The 17,034-nt window shown below is 46.1% G+C and overlaps 1 protein-coding gene across 5 annotated transcripts in view; it reads right to left on the bottom strand.

Annotated features, from left to right (window-relative positions):
- Positions 1-17,034, bottom strand: part of Ttll8 (tubulin tyrosine ligase like 8) — a 62,056-nt gene that overhangs the window by 9,546 nt on the left and 35,476 nt on the right. For 2 of the 5 annotated variants that reach the window (XM_040754006.1, XM_040754007.1), the window contains exon 13: positions 16,418-16,889. In XM_040754006.1, coding sequence (XP_040609940.1) covers positions 16,418-16,889 — 472 coding nt within the window. Of the gene's footprint in view, positions 1-7,474; positions 7,927-16,262; positions 16,890-17,034 lie in introns of those variants that run through there. The other 3 variants (XM_040754008.1, XM_040754009.1, XM_005066890.2) reach the window with 3 other exon arrangements.

Raw genomic sequence — 17,034 nt, 5'->3', positions numbered from 1 at the left:
GGGATGCTGGTGAGCTGGTCAAGAAGGGGTATGGGATGAAAAGCACAGTAATCAATATTAGAGGCAAAATGAAGGCCTTGCCTCATTCTGCAGAGTGACAAGGCAGTGCAAGGTTAACTTCCCACGTGCATCAGATGGTGCCTCACTCCCTTGAGAATAAGGGACAACTACGACAACATGAATGCTCACAACTAAAGTCAAAAGCCAGCTCTCAGCAAACAACATATAAATAGAAACAACCCCATGTGCTAATGTCGAGTTCTGAAACGCCCACAGCCACCGCTACATGGGAGAGTTGTCAGAGTAAGATTTGTGTCAAACCAGAATAAGGAAGGAAGGAGACAGCAATCAAGCTGGGACGCTGTGTAGGATGGGTTCTGGAGCACAGTACCATCTCGGGACACTCTGCGGGGACCACGGGCTGGCAGAACTTCTCATTTTTCCTTTGAACTCTTTGCCTTCCCCGACCTCTCTGGCGACAGTTTTTTGCAGCTTGCAATTTTTTTTTTCTGCAATGCTCCTTCAAGGCAGGTTTACTATCTCTGCAGATTCATGCTGGTCACTTGGGGTGGCATATAAGGGATGTCTGCCCACTCTTACAATGCTGGAGCAATGCACAATGGCATGAGGCCACCAGGAAAGGAGGACAAGCTGCAGGTGACATGGTGGTTAAAGGTATTTAGGAAGTACCAGAACTAGGAAGTGAACTCACCAGGACTCGGGGACCATGGTGCCAATGTGCGCAACCAACTGTACTTTCTATGTCAAAGCCACAAACAACTAGAAAATTAAATTCAAAGTATCATTCTTTAAAGCATCAAAATTTATTTATTAAATGTGTTTAGAAAAGTATCAACATACATCAAATACATAGGGACAAATTTAATGACAATGCCTACTCCCCAAATACTGCACATATAAAGTACCTAAGTTATGCTGAGGTACATAGAATGGAAGTCTCCATTGTGGGGTGCTAATTCTTCCTAAAGGGAGCTACATATTTCATACAAGTTCAGAAAAAAATCTCCAAGGTCCTTTTGAAATTGACAAGCTGATGATTGTGAACTTCACATGAAAATTCAAAGCTTATTGAAGAAAAAAGAAACAAAGTTGGGAAACTTATATGATTACATTTTAAGATCTGTTTTAAAAATACAGTAATTAAAATAAGTAAGAATACAGTAATTAAGGCAATGTGGAATTGGCATAAAATTGGTAAACAGACTGAGGAGCCAAAGAGCCAAAATTCAGGACTCATTTAATAGTTTTGTTTGTTTTTGTTTCTCTTTTGAGGCAGGTTTGCTATGTATCCCAGGCTGGATTCAAACTCTCAGCAATCAACCTGCCTCAGCCTCCCTAGTGCTGGGATTACAGGTGTACACTATCATGCCCAGTTAAGAGTCTACTGTGTGTGTGTGTGTGTGTGTGTGTGTGTGTGTATGCGCACACGCATGTGTCCATGTGCGCATGTGCAGAGGACAGGGATTGATGTTGGGTATCTTTCTCTATTGCACTATCTTTGTGTTTTTGTTTTGTTTTGAGACTGAACCCGAGGCTCACCATTTCTGCTAATATGTCTGGCCAGTGAGTTGGGGGGAATCTTCCTGTCTTGTCTGCATGTTTACATGCATGTTGTGCCACTACACCTAACTTTTACATGGTGCTGGGCATCTGAACTCATGTCCTTATGTTCATACAGCAAGCATTTACCCACTGAACTCTCTCCCTATCCCCTTTTATTTTTAATTTTCAAGACAAGGCCTGTGTAGTGCTGGCTAGCCTGAAGCACATGGCAGTCCTCTCAACTTTACTTCTCAAGTGCTAGGATTACAGGTATCTGCAGAGAATTGACTCTTGACACAGATACCCCAGCTCACCAGAGGAAGGTTGTGTTTTTTGACAGTTGTTCTGGGGTGTCTGGACACCAGAGCACAAATGAGCCCAAGCCCTACCCTGTACACAGACTCATTCCCAATGGGTCAGCAAACCACAGTGTGCAAGCCAACACCATAGGTGTCAAGAAAGAAACTCAGGAGAGTCTTCGTGATGGGGCAGCAGAGTTATTTTCAAAGAACCAGCCACGCAAGGGGAATCTGGCAAACAAATGGATAATATATACCTTCATCACAAGGAAGGTCAGGGTATAGTTCTGTGGTAGAGGAACTTGCCTAGAATATGCAAGGCCCCAGGTCAGATCTCCAAGGAAGAAGGAAGAAGGAAGGAAGGAAGAGAGGGAGGGAGGGAGGGAGGAAGGAAGGAAGGAAGGAAGGAAGGAAGGAAGGAAGGAAGGAAGGGAAAAGGCCAACCACAGACTGGGAAGGCAGTTGCTAGCACACATATCTGCCAAGTAAACACACAGAATGGATAAAAACTATATAGATAAAGCCAAGAGGCACAAAACCCTAACTTAAAAATGGAGCAAAGACTTAGTGAAGCACTTCAGCACGCAGGGTGACAGTTATCTTGACTGTCAACTTGACAGGACTAAGGGCCACCTAGGAGAGTGGTGAAGCACACCGGGTTTAGCAGACACAGTAGATCATGAGGACTCAGATCTAGCAAGCGCTCCAATCCATTCCAGGAGTCAAAAGCCATTTTTCTTTTTGAGACAGATGTCACACATTCCAGGCTGGCCTCGAACTCCAGTGCTTGAACTAGAGGCATGTGCCACCTGGTGTATGCAGTGGTAGGGACTCTACCAAATGAGATAGATGTATCACAGCCGAGAGTTAAAGTTAAATAGATTATATTGGGAGGCGCAACCAGGGAAGGCAGTGCTTGGTTGGAAAAAGTAGGACATAGGACGCTTGTCCTCAAGGGTTATAGCTTGCCTCTGCCCTTCCTGCTGTGGGCCTATTCCCTTTCCTGCCTACCATGAAGTAAGTGGTTCTACTCCAAACATGGTCTTTCTTCAATGACAGACGGATGCCAGCAAAGCCCTGAGCTAAACTCAATAATTCTTTCCTTTAAGCTTTTGATGTCAGGGATTTGGTAGTGGGGATATGAATCCACTAACCCATCAGGAAACACAAAATACAACCACAATGAAATACCAACATGTATCTATCGGAGGACAAAACCCCTCCTATCCCACAATGCTCAGGGCTGTGGGTATAAAATGTTGCAGTCACTTTGTGGAAACTGTGCATTTCTACCGAAGAGAAACACGAGTGACCCTGAGCACCTGACAAGAGAAGTGAATGTACAGGTCACATGAGGAGTCCTATTCTAGAAGCAGCATAGGTCCACCCATAGCAGGCTACTCACTGGAGCAAAGTCTGATCAGCTGTGAAGATGAGCATGGGACTGGGGAGGGAGATATCCCACTAAACACCAGCTGGGGGCCAGACACAGCTATGTTCGGCTGTTAGACTCCTCGCTTTAGAGGTGAGGGTCAATCAAAAACCATCGATGATGACTCAAGCCAAATGCTGGCCTGCCGTAGAACAATCTTTGTACACTGTAAATATGTATTGCTCTCATTAATAAAAGGCGGATTGGCCCGTGGATAGACAGGGTTTTCAGGGCACAGACAGTGCCGGGAAGAAGGAGGGTGGAGTCTAAGGAGTCTTGGGAGGCACAGAGAGAAGCAAGATGAACAAGCCCTGTTGAAAGCAGGTACAGTCACGTGGCGGAGGGTAGATAAGAAACATGGGTTCATTTAAAATGTAAGAGTTGGGCTGGAGAGATGGCTCAGTGGTTAAGAACACTGACTGCTCTTCCAGAGGTCCTGGGTTCAATTCCCAGACACCACAATGTGGCTCACAACCATCTATAATGAGACCTAGTGCCCTTTTCTGATATGCAGGGATACATGCAGATGGGGCACTTATACCTTAAAATATACATAAATAAATGTAAGAGTTAGCTAGTTACCAGCCCGAGCTATCAGCCCAGTATTTAATTAAGTTTCTTTGTGGTTATTTGGGAGCAGCTGCTACAGTAACCATCTCCCAGACATGAGGAATAGGGAAGAAATGTTCCTTACCTTGATTGTGGCCATGTAGGCATGATGTGTATGAACCCACAAGCTCTCCCGAGATTTGACCTTACCAGGAGTTTTGTTCCATAATGCACTATGAAAAGCAAGCCATTTCCTAGGCATTAACAACCACTAAATGCCAGTTGGTGGTGGCACACACCTTAAATCCCTGCACTCAGGAGGCAGAGGTAGGTGGATCCTGAGTTCGAGACCATCCTGGTCCTGGTCTACAGATCGAGTTTCTAGGCTAGTGGGGTGGGATGGAGCAAGGGGGGTGTTACACAGAGAAACCATCTCCAAAGACCAAAACAGCAACAACAAAGATACCACAAAATACCTCAGAAAAGATCTCATGAAAGGTGCTAGGCCTCTGCTTTTTAAAACACAACCCAGTTACTGGAGGAAATCAAGAACTGAGTAAACGCAGTAGAACAGAAAGATATGCATTCATCTCAAAGTGATCTGTAGGCTCGAGACTCTGCTAGTTAAAACCCCAATGGTGTGTTGTTTGAGCTCTGAAAAGCCATCCAACTGTGAAATGCATCAGGAAACACAGAGGATCAAGAACAACTGCTGGTGTGATGCAATTCCTCACCCAAGGACTGGAAAAGCCAGGCGCCTCACCGTCTTCCAGAACACTGTGCTGTGAGAGTCTAAACATACCGGCTTGGTTAGTTCTCAAGGGACAAACACGCCTGATTGGCACCAGTCCAGGGAAGAGGGCTCATGTAGGGTGCTAAATCCCATCACTCACATGTAAAACTGATCCCTAGATGTGTACTGGCTTTGAAATGATGGGTGGTGAGGAAACCCAACTCTAGGAAAGGTAGGCCCAGGTGAGGTGTGTAGAGCCCCAGCGCTGACCCACAAGGATTTGAGGCAGGATGCTGTGGACACGGCTGGCACATTTGAAGAAGGAATTGAGAAAGCTGGTCCCATCCAAAGGAGAGTTGGGAAGCCCAGCTTGCCTAGTGAAGGCAAGCATGGGCAGGCAGTATTACTCACATCAGAAATGGCCTAATGGGAGGTGGCCATGAATCCCCGGAGAGCACAGGTGCCCCTGTGGAGAGCTTCAGGCTGACCTTCCTGTGTGACTCTTGAAACAGTATGCATTTGAGGGCCTTTGCAGTCTTGTCTGGGAAGTCATGGCTGGAACAGAGTTCATCCAGTCCTTGGCCCAGGAGGAACACCTGGGAGGTGACAGTGTCCAGTGGTGGCAGATATGACCGGGCAGTGAAGCTACGATGCTGTCTAGCTGGCTAACTGTGTTCCTTCCTTTAAGGCTTGGAGGGGCCTAGGGGCCCCCATGAGTCTGAATTCCAGCAGAGGCTTCAGAAGAATAGGGGTAACATGGCACCCCAAGAGGCAAAGCGAGTGGGCCACAGCTTCAGCAACTGGAAATACTTGAACAGAAAACCTAAACCACACGACAGGGACTTGCCTCCGTCCAGGAAAAGACGACACGATTTATGTCGGGGAGAAGATGTAGGCAGTGTGCATGACATGTATGCATGCAGACAGTCTGTCCTGGTAAGGAGAGACCATCTTGGCTGTCCTCTGCACTCTTAGATGAAAATAATTCCTCTAGGTACCCCAAATGTCACACTGATCACTCTTTCCCCGGCCATTTCCCAATGTCCTATTGGCCTTCAGTAATTTCAAGGCAGGCTGCTCACTGTCACTGAAAACTAGTGATCCTCTGTCCCCAGAGCTGACACAGACCTACTGTGCCAAGTTACCTGCTCTGCTGAGTCACAAAAATCCTTCCTTTGTGACCCAGGGGCCTTGTCTTCTGTTGGTATCTGGCAGCCGAGAACTATGGATGGGAAAAGCAAATGCCAGTCCTGCTGATGGGGGATTGAAGGGGCGGGATGCTCACCGCTGGTCCCTTGGGGAGGGAAGTCCCTCCCCCGCTCCCAGTGTTGTCAGGAGACATGAGCTAGTGTTTAGGGTTGTGCAGCAAGCCTATGAACACAGGCTGTGGGTGGTTTGGTCTGTGACTCGATCCCTTCCTGAGAGATGATGTCACTATACTCTGGCTGAAAGGCTATAGTTATGGCTGCATCTGGGCCTGGGCCAAACAGGTCAGAGACTGAGACTGATTAGGGGAGCAAAACACTTGCTGATTGGCTGTGGGTCTTGCATGGATGAAAACTATATAGGTACTTGTTGGAGCAGTGGATTCAGGATTCTCTGGGCATCTGCCCTGCCGTATGTAACCCACTGGGCCACGAGAAGTCAGAACTCAGGACTGCAGAACAGAGCTGGGTGACTCGTGTTGGGCAGGACTGGGGGCTGCTGGGCCTAGAACTGTGGGGCCTGGCTCTGCTGCAACTTCCCATGAGGGTGCAGACAGGCATCGCTCACTGGAAGTCGCCCATCTCAGGGCTGCTACTTCCAAAGAGGGGACTCAGAGACCTGAAGACTGTCCCTCAGTTTGCTTCCCTGTCATCTGGTTCAGTAGGAAAAATCACACACTGGTTAGATTCTAATATTACAGGGCCAAGTTCCCCATGCATCCATGTTACCTACTAAGGCAACCACCAAAGAAACCACCCCATTATCTACAACAAGGCTGCTACAATTTCTCCACTTTGGGGTCAGTTCTGAAGATGGCCAAGAGGAGAGTCTGCCAACAGGAATGCACAGTCAAGAACATGCAGGGCGAGCTGTTGGGCAGTCACTCCTTTGAGAGGAACTATGCTCACTTCCTGCCTGTCTCCGAGCACAGGTTCAATGTGCCTTGGTCTGGCTTCATTCTGGATGGACTGCTCCACTGGGACCTGACAGGTCTAAAGTGTCACCTCCTCAGGGCTGGACATGGGCAGTGACTGTGCTGTGGTACCAGTAGCTCTGGCAATTATGCACATGTTCACACGACCCTGGCTACATTTTTACCAACCCGAAGAAAACTGCCATTGTGGGGGTGAAGGGGCGATGGCTGATGGAAACCGATCTTGGCTGCTCATGCAGGTCTGCGTAATTCAGGCAGGAGTTCAGAAGCTCAGGGTGAGACAGGTTCTCACTAGGTCCAGTTGTCACTATATGCCTTTTAGAAGGCTTACCAACCCTGGGGTCACCATACTATGAGACTACCATTGGCCCAGACAGGATTGCCCCCTCCCTGGTGGCACAGCCTGGCACTCAGTAGAGGCCTCTGTTTAAGAAGACGCTGTGGCCTATGGATGCAATCCTCCTCCTGAATTCCTTACAGAGAGGGAGGCCGTGATGCCCGGATGTCACCCCGACCTCTGTGGTATGCTGACAACATAGGGGTCAGGCACCTCTAAGGCGACTGGGAGATGCTCCAGTGTGGGCACCCTCGTCAGGAGACACACTGCAGCTTCTATCTGGACCTCTGAGCTGAAACTGTCCTGAGTCACATCCAGCTTTGCAAGCATCCTCATCAAGGATGGCACCCGGCTATGTTAGGCTCTGGGTGGGGGTGGGGGCACACGTGGACTCACTTAGACATTTTGTTTTGTTTTGTTTCCAATCCTTTAAAAACATAAAAAAAAGTTCTTAGTTCACAGACCACACAAAAACAGCCCTCAGGAATAGTTTGCTTGTCCGAACTGGTCAGAAGTTGAGGTCTTCAAGGGCACTCCAGGCTCCCAGCCACCCACGGGATGCCCGGCATTGTTGGGTGCTGGAATGGTTTCCTCAGGGGTTGGTGCCACGTCACCCACCTTCTCCAGGTGAGCTCCTAACTTGTTCACGAACTATCTGAGCCACCTGGGTGCTCTGACTGATTGGCATGGTCCTGGAGTGTGAAGGCTGGGCTCCTGCCCCAACATCTCTTGCTGTACTGGACCCTCATGTGGAAGCTGAGTGGGTGGCTGAAGAGGAGGCAGATTTTGTAGCTGTGAATAGAGCGACTTCCAAAGCCTCAAGGGTGTGGAGGGGATGTGTCTCACTCTTTTTCCTGCAGATGAAATGCCAGCCTGGAAAAACGGCAGAAGTAGTGGTATGGGCCTGGAGTCAGCAGGCCCAGGAGGAAGAGTCAGACGAGAGTAGCTGGGCCAAGACTGCACCTGGAGCCCAGTTCAGTCTTCCCCAAGAGAACAGAAGACGAACAGCTGACCCACAAGAAACAGTTGTTGGAAGTCACTGTTTTGGAGCAGGAATTTTTGTGTAGCATTGTCACCAAAGAAGCCTGGCTAATAAATAGATGGGATGGCAGACACTCATTATGGAGGCACAACCCTACACGCATTGCTCCCGGCCTCACGAAGTACTGCAGCTTGGAATGCTGACACATACATGGCACTCATGGCAGCCCATGGCTCTGGATCAGTTGAGTATCTACTCAGACGCCCAAAGATAGGTGGAATACAGATCTAAGCGTCAAAAGTGAAACAATATGACTTTGAGAAGAAAATGGGGGCAGTTCACAACTTTGGGTTATATGGACATTTTTTTCACATTTTCAAAGTGAAAACTGCTAATCTTAAGAAAAGTGGATATTAAAATATATTGAAATGAATAATTTCTGTGTGTTTAAACGTTAGGATAGGGAGATGGCCCCACTGGTAAAGTGTCTGGTAAGGCGTGTGAGGACCTGAATTCAGATGCCCACAACAACCTCTTCATGCCCCAGGCCCCATGCTGGGTAAAAAGCCAGCCACGGTGGCATGTGCCTACAGCCTTATAGTGGGGCTGGGAGTGGGGTAGGGAGAGAAAGAGACAGCTCTCCAGAGCTCTTTGACTAGCCAGTCTAGCCAATCAGTTAGTGCTGTGTTTAATGAGACACCTGGCCTCAAAAACAAAAACAAACAAACAAACAAAAAAGAAAAGATAGAGGGTACTAGAAGACACCCAAGGTCAACCTCTGGCCTGTATATCCATACATGTTTTTATATGCATCCACATGTGCATATACATAGAGAACATATATATACATATATATGTATACTACACAGAAAAGAAAAAAAGGGGTGTGTGAGAACCCAGGATGTTAAAACAGCAAAAGGCAATAGTAGATGGGACCACCAAACAACTTGGTCCAGAATATGTAAAGAACTCATACAAATCAACAAGAGGTTAGCATAAAATGTGTCCAGACAAAAATAGCACTTTACAGAAAGCTCTGGTGGTCTACATCTTTAACCCAAGCACTTGGGAGAGAGGCAGGCAGATATTTGGAATGTCAAGTCCAGTCTGGTTTACATAGCAACTTCCAAATTAGCTAGAGCTACAGAATGAGACCCTCTCTCAAAACAAAAGCAAAAAAAAAAAAAAAAAGGTGGGGGTGGACTGGAGAGATGTCTCAGAGCAGCATGGGCTGTTCTTCCAGAGAGCCTGAGTTCAATTCCCAGAACCCACGTGGTGGTTCATAATTGTCTGTAACTCCAGTTCCAGAGGATAGAATGCCCTCATCTCACCTCCACAGGCACCAGGCATGCATGTTGTGTGTAGATATTCATGCATGCAAAACATCTATACACACAGAATGAAATTAATAAAATTTCAAAAATAAAAGAACAGCACTTTACAAAAGCATGTTCAAATGGGCTACTCAACTTGAGTAGCACTGGAGAAACGTAAGCTGAAGACACAAGGTAACTCTGCCTGCACACTGAATAGAGTAGCTAAAATAGAGAGAGCATCTACGTTGTATAGCACATGGACCAAATGAGACACTATGAACTGTAACTGGCAATGGACTCAACCCATCAATGCTATTCCTATTGCTAGAGGAGAACCCATAGCAGTTCCATTTGCAAACACGCAAACTAGGAACAACTAACAATGAAATGAATAAATAAATTGTAGATAAGAACCAACTTCTAGTTGCATCCAGTAAGCCAAATCCAGCTACCATCTACCCAACATCAAACCAAATTTTGTGAGATAATTGCTTTAGTATACACAAAAATTAAATGGTGTCATTCATCCATTTAATAGGAAAAAAGGTTTATATAACTATGTGGATACAAAAGTTATATAAAAAATTCAGTCTGCATCTAAAAATTATTCTTATAAGTTCATGTTTGTGTGTATGTGTCCGAGCATGTGTGGACATGTGTGCACACACATGTGGAGGCTGGAGGTGTCCCCTCCCCCCCTTCTCTCTCTGGTTTTTGTTTTTTTGTTTTCCAGGCAGGGTTTCTCTGTGTAGCCCTGGCTGTCCTGGAACTCACTCTGTAGCCCAGGCTGTCCTTGAACCCAGAGATCTGCCTGTTTTTGCCTCTTAGTGCTGGGATTAAAGACATATGCTACTAACACCCAGTGATTTATACCTATATTTGTGTCAGTTTAAACACATGCCATTTTTATTTTTATTTTTATTATTTTTTTGCAGTACTGGGGATTAAATTCCGAGCTCCTTACATGCTAGGCAAGTACTCTACCACTCAGTCTTATTCCCAGCCTTACACAGAAGTCTTTATGAAGACCCAGAGGAAATTCTATTATGCACATGGACTGGTGAATTTCTTTGAAAATTAGGAGCTAGACAACAAGGATGAGTGACATGGCAAAAACAGTGCAATCAGAGAAGACAAGGACTTTAGAGGCACGGAGGCAGGAGTGTAAGATAAAACTGATAGGATTGTTTACATAATAAACTCAAAAGAATATACATAAAAGTCATTATAGACAGTGATTGAATTTAGAGCTGGGCATAGTAGATAAATGTCAGTTGTGTTCTATATACCAGTAAAAAAAATGAGAACATTGTTACAGAGATGACCCCACATGTAGTATTATCAGAATATCATGTTAACGAAGACTACAATCTAATTAGAGATGCATAAGAGATGCAAGTAGAGGGACGGGGAGAAGGCTTATTGATTAAAATGCATACTGCTCTACAGAGTATAAAAGTTGGTTCCCAGCGTCCACATCGGATGGCCCAGAACTACTCTAGCTCCATGGGTTATGATGCCCTCTTCTGGTCTCTTTGAGTACCTACATGCATGCATGCATATATATACACACACACACACACACACACATACACACACACACACAATTAAAAAGCAAAATAAAGGTTGGGCATGGTGTCTCATAACTTAAATCCTAGCACTCTGGAGGTAGAGTCAGGAGGATCTCTGAATTCAAGGCCAGCCTGGTCTACAGAGTGGGTTTAGGGGTCTGGAGTAGTTTGGTTGGTAACTCGTTTGTTTAGCATTCAAAGAGGCTTGGGTTTGCTCTCTAGCATTACACAAAATTGGGCATTTTAGCGCAGGCAGCAATCCTAGCAGGAGAATCAAAAGTACATTCTAGGAGAAGACATCCACAGTACATATTATAAGTACAAACCACTGCAAAGGAATACTTGCAAAGCATGTGTTTGCAGAAGAGCAAGAGATGTGTAGTACCAACAGTACATTTTCTTACATCTACCTGTTAAACACTAGATCATGGGTGATTTGGCGAGGTCATAAACATTCCTAGATATTCTTTTGTTTTTATTTTTGCTTCTTTTTTTTTTTTGAGGTAGGGTCTCACTACATAGCTCTAGCTGTCCCAGAACTTGCTATATAGACAAGGCTGGGCTTGAAGTCACAGAGCTCCTGCTGCTTGTGCTGCTGTGATCAAAGGTGCGGATCACCATCTTTGGGGGTGTGCATTATTTTAAGCACTATAGGAAAGTTATTTTTTTGTTATCTCCACAAGGTAACATTTCTAGTGTACACACACACACACACACACACACACACACACACACACACACACACACACACACACACACTTTGCTGCTAACCCTGATAATCTGACTTGGGTCCTCAGAATCCACAAAGTAGAAAAAGAGAGTTCTTGCGAGTTGTTTTCTGACCTCCACACTCTCATGTCATGGCATGCATGCCCCATCTCCCTAAATGCAATAAAAATTTAAAAAGAACGTTGATTGAATCTGCAGCTGCACACACACACACACACACACACACACACACACACAGAAGCATGAGGGCTTCAGGGGAAGAAATGGGAGGGCAGGAGGAGGTGAGCTCACTGTTTGCAGCTTCCTATTACTTTATAAAAACAATCCAAGGGCTAAGGGTGTGCTCAGGGTTAGAGTGCTTGCTTTAGGTTCACATAAGCATCAGTTATCATCAACTCGACACACCTGGGGAGAGGGAACCTACATTGAGATTGGCCTGTGGGCCTGCGTTTTCCTAACTGCTAATTGATGTAGGAGGGCCCCAGTCTATTATGTGTGGTGCCATCTCTGGGCAGGTGGGTCTGGGTTGCATAAGAAAAGCAGGTGAGCAAGTCAAGGAGGGCCAGCCAGTAAGCAGGGCTGTCCTTCAGTTCCTGCCTCCAGGCTTCTGCTTTGAGTTCCTGCTTTCCTTGAACAGATCTGGAATCTGTAAGCCAAATAAACCCTTTCCTTCCTCACTTTGCCTTTGGTCAGTGTTTTATCACACCAACAAAGAGGCAAACTAGAAAGCCTAGCATGTGTGAAGTTCCACCCGGGAGCCCTGACTTTTAAAAGAAGGCAAGACTGGGTGTTGGTGGCGCACGCCTTTAATTCCAGCACAGAGGCAGAGGCAGGTGGATCTCTGTGAGTTTGAGACCAGCTTGACCTACACGAGCTAGTTCCAGGACAGCCTGCAAAGCCACAGAGAAACCCTGTCTCGAAAAACCAAATAAAAATAAGAAAATAAAAAAAGGACAAAATACAAGAAACTGCACAAGAATAAGAATTACGATTTTCTGAGAACAATGAACAAAGTCCTGGGCAGTGAAATTAAATAACTAAGAGGAAATTAATGATAATAATTTCAATAAGGATCTGACTAAATGTTTGCCACATAATAATCAGACGATCTAATTAAATATTTGAAAAATTATTATTAGGCTGTGCCCTGCTCTAAGTTGTGTAAAACCGGTGTTTCAGGTTGTGTCTTACCCTGGGAGACTCTATTTCACAAGCGGCTTTTAATCCATTTTGAGGGTGGAGGACGACTTTTGGCGTGAGTGGACATAGGAACCACATCATCTGTTCAGTAACCGCCCCCTCGCAGCACAGATTGACAAACGACTGTCTTGGGCTTTTCAGGGGCTTCCGCCTAGTTCTGCCGCTGTCGATGTGACTACTTAAACTGCTGCCTGCTGCCTGCTCGTCTTCCTGTTTTCCTTTCGGACCTAGGCTTGCCCTTTCACCTCTGCAGCCGGACGGACGCAGTCGGGCGGCTCCACTCTCACCCTGCATCCGGGCTCCAGCTTCTTCCCGGGCTGTGTTTGGTTCTTCTGCATCGCATCAACAACAGAGACTCTCGGCATCTCTTACACCCCGATGCTTTCGGGCTTCTGAAAACTCTTGAGTTGACTGTGCCTCTGAACCTTTCCCACTGTTCTGTGACATACATGTGTAGCGACACACACATACACAGATATCTTTACTGTTGTGTGAGCAGAGAGGTATTGCTAGCAATGAAGGTTGGAATAAAAGAACAAATACATGCTTGACCAAGGTTATTGAGGGAAGCAGAAGTAGCTAGCATGTTGCAGTCGTGAAACAGCCACACTTTGTGAATTTATGGTTTGTCATTCAACCCATTCTGACCATTGTATTTGTCTATGTTTCTGATATGGCAAGCTCATGACAAAAACCCAATGAATCTTTAAATAACAGAATTGACAAGATTTATTCAGATGATGATTTTAAAAGCCAATAGTATTTCTATAAAATGGGCATGATTGACAAATAAAATTCTCTCAAAAGATGCCATTTACAAAGAAAAAATACAGAGGGAGAAATATGCCCAATAAAAGAGCAAAGAAAAGTACAGTTTAGGGTTCAGAGAGGTGTCTTAGTGTATAAAGATGCATGCCATTAAGCCCGATGACCTGAATTTGATCCCCAGGGCCCACATGATGCCTCTGAGACAGACAGACAGACAGACAGACAGACAGACAGACAGACAGACAGACAGACAGACACACACCATAAATGCTTGTCATTTAAAAAGTTTAGGAGTTTAGGGGCTCAGCAGTTACAGCACTTGCTGCTCTTGCAGAGGACCCAGCAACTACATGGTGGTTCAGTTCCCAGCGCCCACATGGTGGTTTACAACCATCCAGCACTCCAATTCTAAGGGGTCCAACCATCTCTTCTGCCTTCAGAGGCACCAGGCACACACATGCTGCATATACGTACATGTAGGCAAAACACTCATACATATAAAACAAATATATAAAATACTCATTTTTAATATTTTTTAAAGTGTGGGTCTTTAAAGAAAGACATTTAAGGATAAACAAATGAAGAGCTAAAACACATTCATGGATTGTAAGGCTATGTGTGATAAAGAGTCAGCTCTACCCAAGTTGAGATACAAATTCAACTAAATGCCCTCCAAAAAGTCTAATAGTTTTTACTCTTGGTGTGTGCTATTGATAGCCTGATTCCACAATGTATATGGAAGTACCAGTCCAGGACAGCTCAGTCATTTCCAAGGAAACAAGATGACGAGATTTGCATAAAGCGGCAAGACCATAGCGTGAAGACACTGTGACATTGGTCTAAGAGTAGGCCAGTGAGGCAGACTGGCACATGCAGGGACAGGTCTTGTGTATGTGGGTATAGACCACATTGTAGAATGACCACATGAGCGGGCAGGACTTCTCAGAGGGGTCTGTTGGGAATCTATTTGATCTTGCCTCATGCTAATGAAGAACCAATTCTAGGAGATACCTTGCCAGCAGATACTCCTCAGTTATTGCTTTGATCTAGAGTATTTCATTAACAAACAAACAAAAAAAATCACCAAATTTAGAGATGTTGGTTAAATTGATTGTATTGTAGTTAAAGATTGCTTTACATAAGAAATAAAAACACCACAAAGGAGTGAAAAGACAAGCTATAGGGTAGGAAACAATATTTGCAACAAAATACAATGGAAAAAAGGGGAGTCTCTAACAGAAACTATGGCAAGAGAAAGTGGGACCCACGATCCTTTGGATAGGTGACCAAAGATTCAAGCCAGAGCTTTCCAGAAAAAAACAAAGCGCTTGCTAAATCAGTGACAATAGCTAATTCTCATTTCACTATCAAGTGGAAACACGCAAGAAGCCTACTAACACTTTACAAGAGGTGAGAATAGCAGTGACAGGAGCGATAACTGCCTGGGGGTGTTGGCTAGAGTGTGAATCAGCACAGTCTATACCTGCAAGTGGGTGAAATGGGGTGAAGCATCCCCCCAGATTTATGTCCACCTGGAACCTTTCTTGTTTAGGAATAGTCTCTGCTGATGTCATCACTGAATGAGGTCACACTAAAGTATGGGTGGGAGTCTAACACAATGACCGCTATCCTTATTGGAGGGAATTCTAAGCAGACCCACGGAAGGCATATGCCTGTGTGAAGACTGACACGGGAGTGACGTGGTCACCAGTCACCAGCGATCACTGGTGGACACCAGGAACTGTAGGAGGGGAGACCCTCTCTAGAGTCCTCAGAAGTGCGGTCTTGTTGACCTGGCTGCTAGAGATAAACCCCTTTTAGCTCCCAGTGTGTTGTTCACTGTTGCAGACACTCTACAACTTGTTAAATGTAGCTATCATTTCTGTAGACATCTCTCCGCAGAAAGACGTCGTTTAGGTGTGTAGCCAGATGGTTCCTAGAGACACTTTTACAGAGTTACTCACACGGGATAGCCAGGCGTAGGCATGAGAGCCGACACAGATACTCTCCCTACCCAGAGCCTCTACAGGCAACACACACCTGTGTCCAGCAAGTGCCAAGCACCTGCCACACATCACATTTGCCATCCTTGGCATTAAGGTACAGTTGCAAAGGTGACAGTGAGAGCCAGTGCTCCAAATCTTTCCATTCAGGGACACAGACAGCAAACAGTCAAGGAGAGCTATGGACAGGACCAGGTAGCAGGGAGGCAGTAAGAGAGATGGACTAACTAGGTCAGATGCACCATGGGGGGTGAGTATATTTTAACAGAGGAAGGTGGGGGCCTAGCCAGATACTCTCTGAGCCAAGGCCAGATAACAGGTGGCATGTGAAATCCTGGGTATAGACACAGCCTAGTCATCTCATCTTGTAGCACAAATGTGTCAGCTCCATCAGGATCTTTAGGAAATCCTGTGCAAGAGCCCAGCAACCGCCCCCCACCCCACCTTGCCTATCCATGCAATTTGGTGTTGCTTGAACACAATAGCCCATCCCCAGATCTTTACTCCACCTTGGAGGAAGCAAGTACTCCTGGGACTGTCGCAACAGAACCCCACTGTGCTGCTCACCTCAACCATCACTATACCAGAAACCCTAGTGCCTGGACAGGTCAGTGCCAGCATGCTCCCCCCCCCCGCCCCTTGTGCACTCAGACTGAAGATCCTCTCAGTGCATACCCCTGATCCAGCCCTGGGCCCTATTATGAAGAATGCAGCTCGAAGGTCTTCCAGGATTGGGATGGAGCCGGAATCCCTCAAATATGAAGGGACAAAAAGGCACAGGCTCCCCACAGTTACCTGATGATGCTTCAGGTGGCGGAGACTGGGGCTTCTCCATGGTTTTCATATTCTGCAGCACCAGGGCAGAGTGCTGTACACTTGTTAAGTTTGGATCCCAGAGTTTAGTGGACTGGGCTCTGGTAAAAGTGCTTTTGGGGGCCTTACTGTCTCCATGTTGGTAGTTACTAATGGGGAAGGTGTAAGCGGGCTTTGTTTGACCTCTGCCCTCAACAGCCATTACTGGTACAGACCAGGTGGCTGAAAGTACCTTTGCTTCTTCCCGTTTCCAGTCCTGCCGCAGGGTCATTCTGGAGGACCCGATTGCTGGATCCGGTAGAGCCCGGGGGCTCCGAACTTTGACTGGAGTGTCTGAGAGTGATTCTGAGAAACTGAGGTTGGTGATGGGAGGCATTTGCTTCTTGGCTTTCTTCATACTGATGCCTTCCACACAGAGGTCAGACCCATTGAATGGTGGCAGTTCCACGGCAGGCTATGAGAAGAGGAAGTAGGTCAGGATCCCTCCTTGACCCAGACAGTCACCTGGCTGGCCCCACACCAAGCCACCTGCCATGCCCCAGAAGCTTTGGCTATGCTTCTTCAAGGCTCGGGTGCTCACTGGGCATTTCTTTGAGGCA

This window comes from Mesocricetus auratus, unplaced genomic scaffold (genome assembly GCF_017639785.1).
Source record: "Mesocricetus auratus isolate SY011 unplaced genomic scaffold, BCM_Maur_2.0 Super-Scaffold_100010, whole genome shotgun sequence".
In the NCBI taxonomy this organism is placed as follows: Eukaryota; Metazoa; Chordata; class Mammalia; order Rodentia; family Cricetidae; genus Mesocricetus; species Mesocricetus auratus.
This window is presented reverse-complemented; position numbering and strand designations above follow the sequence as displayed.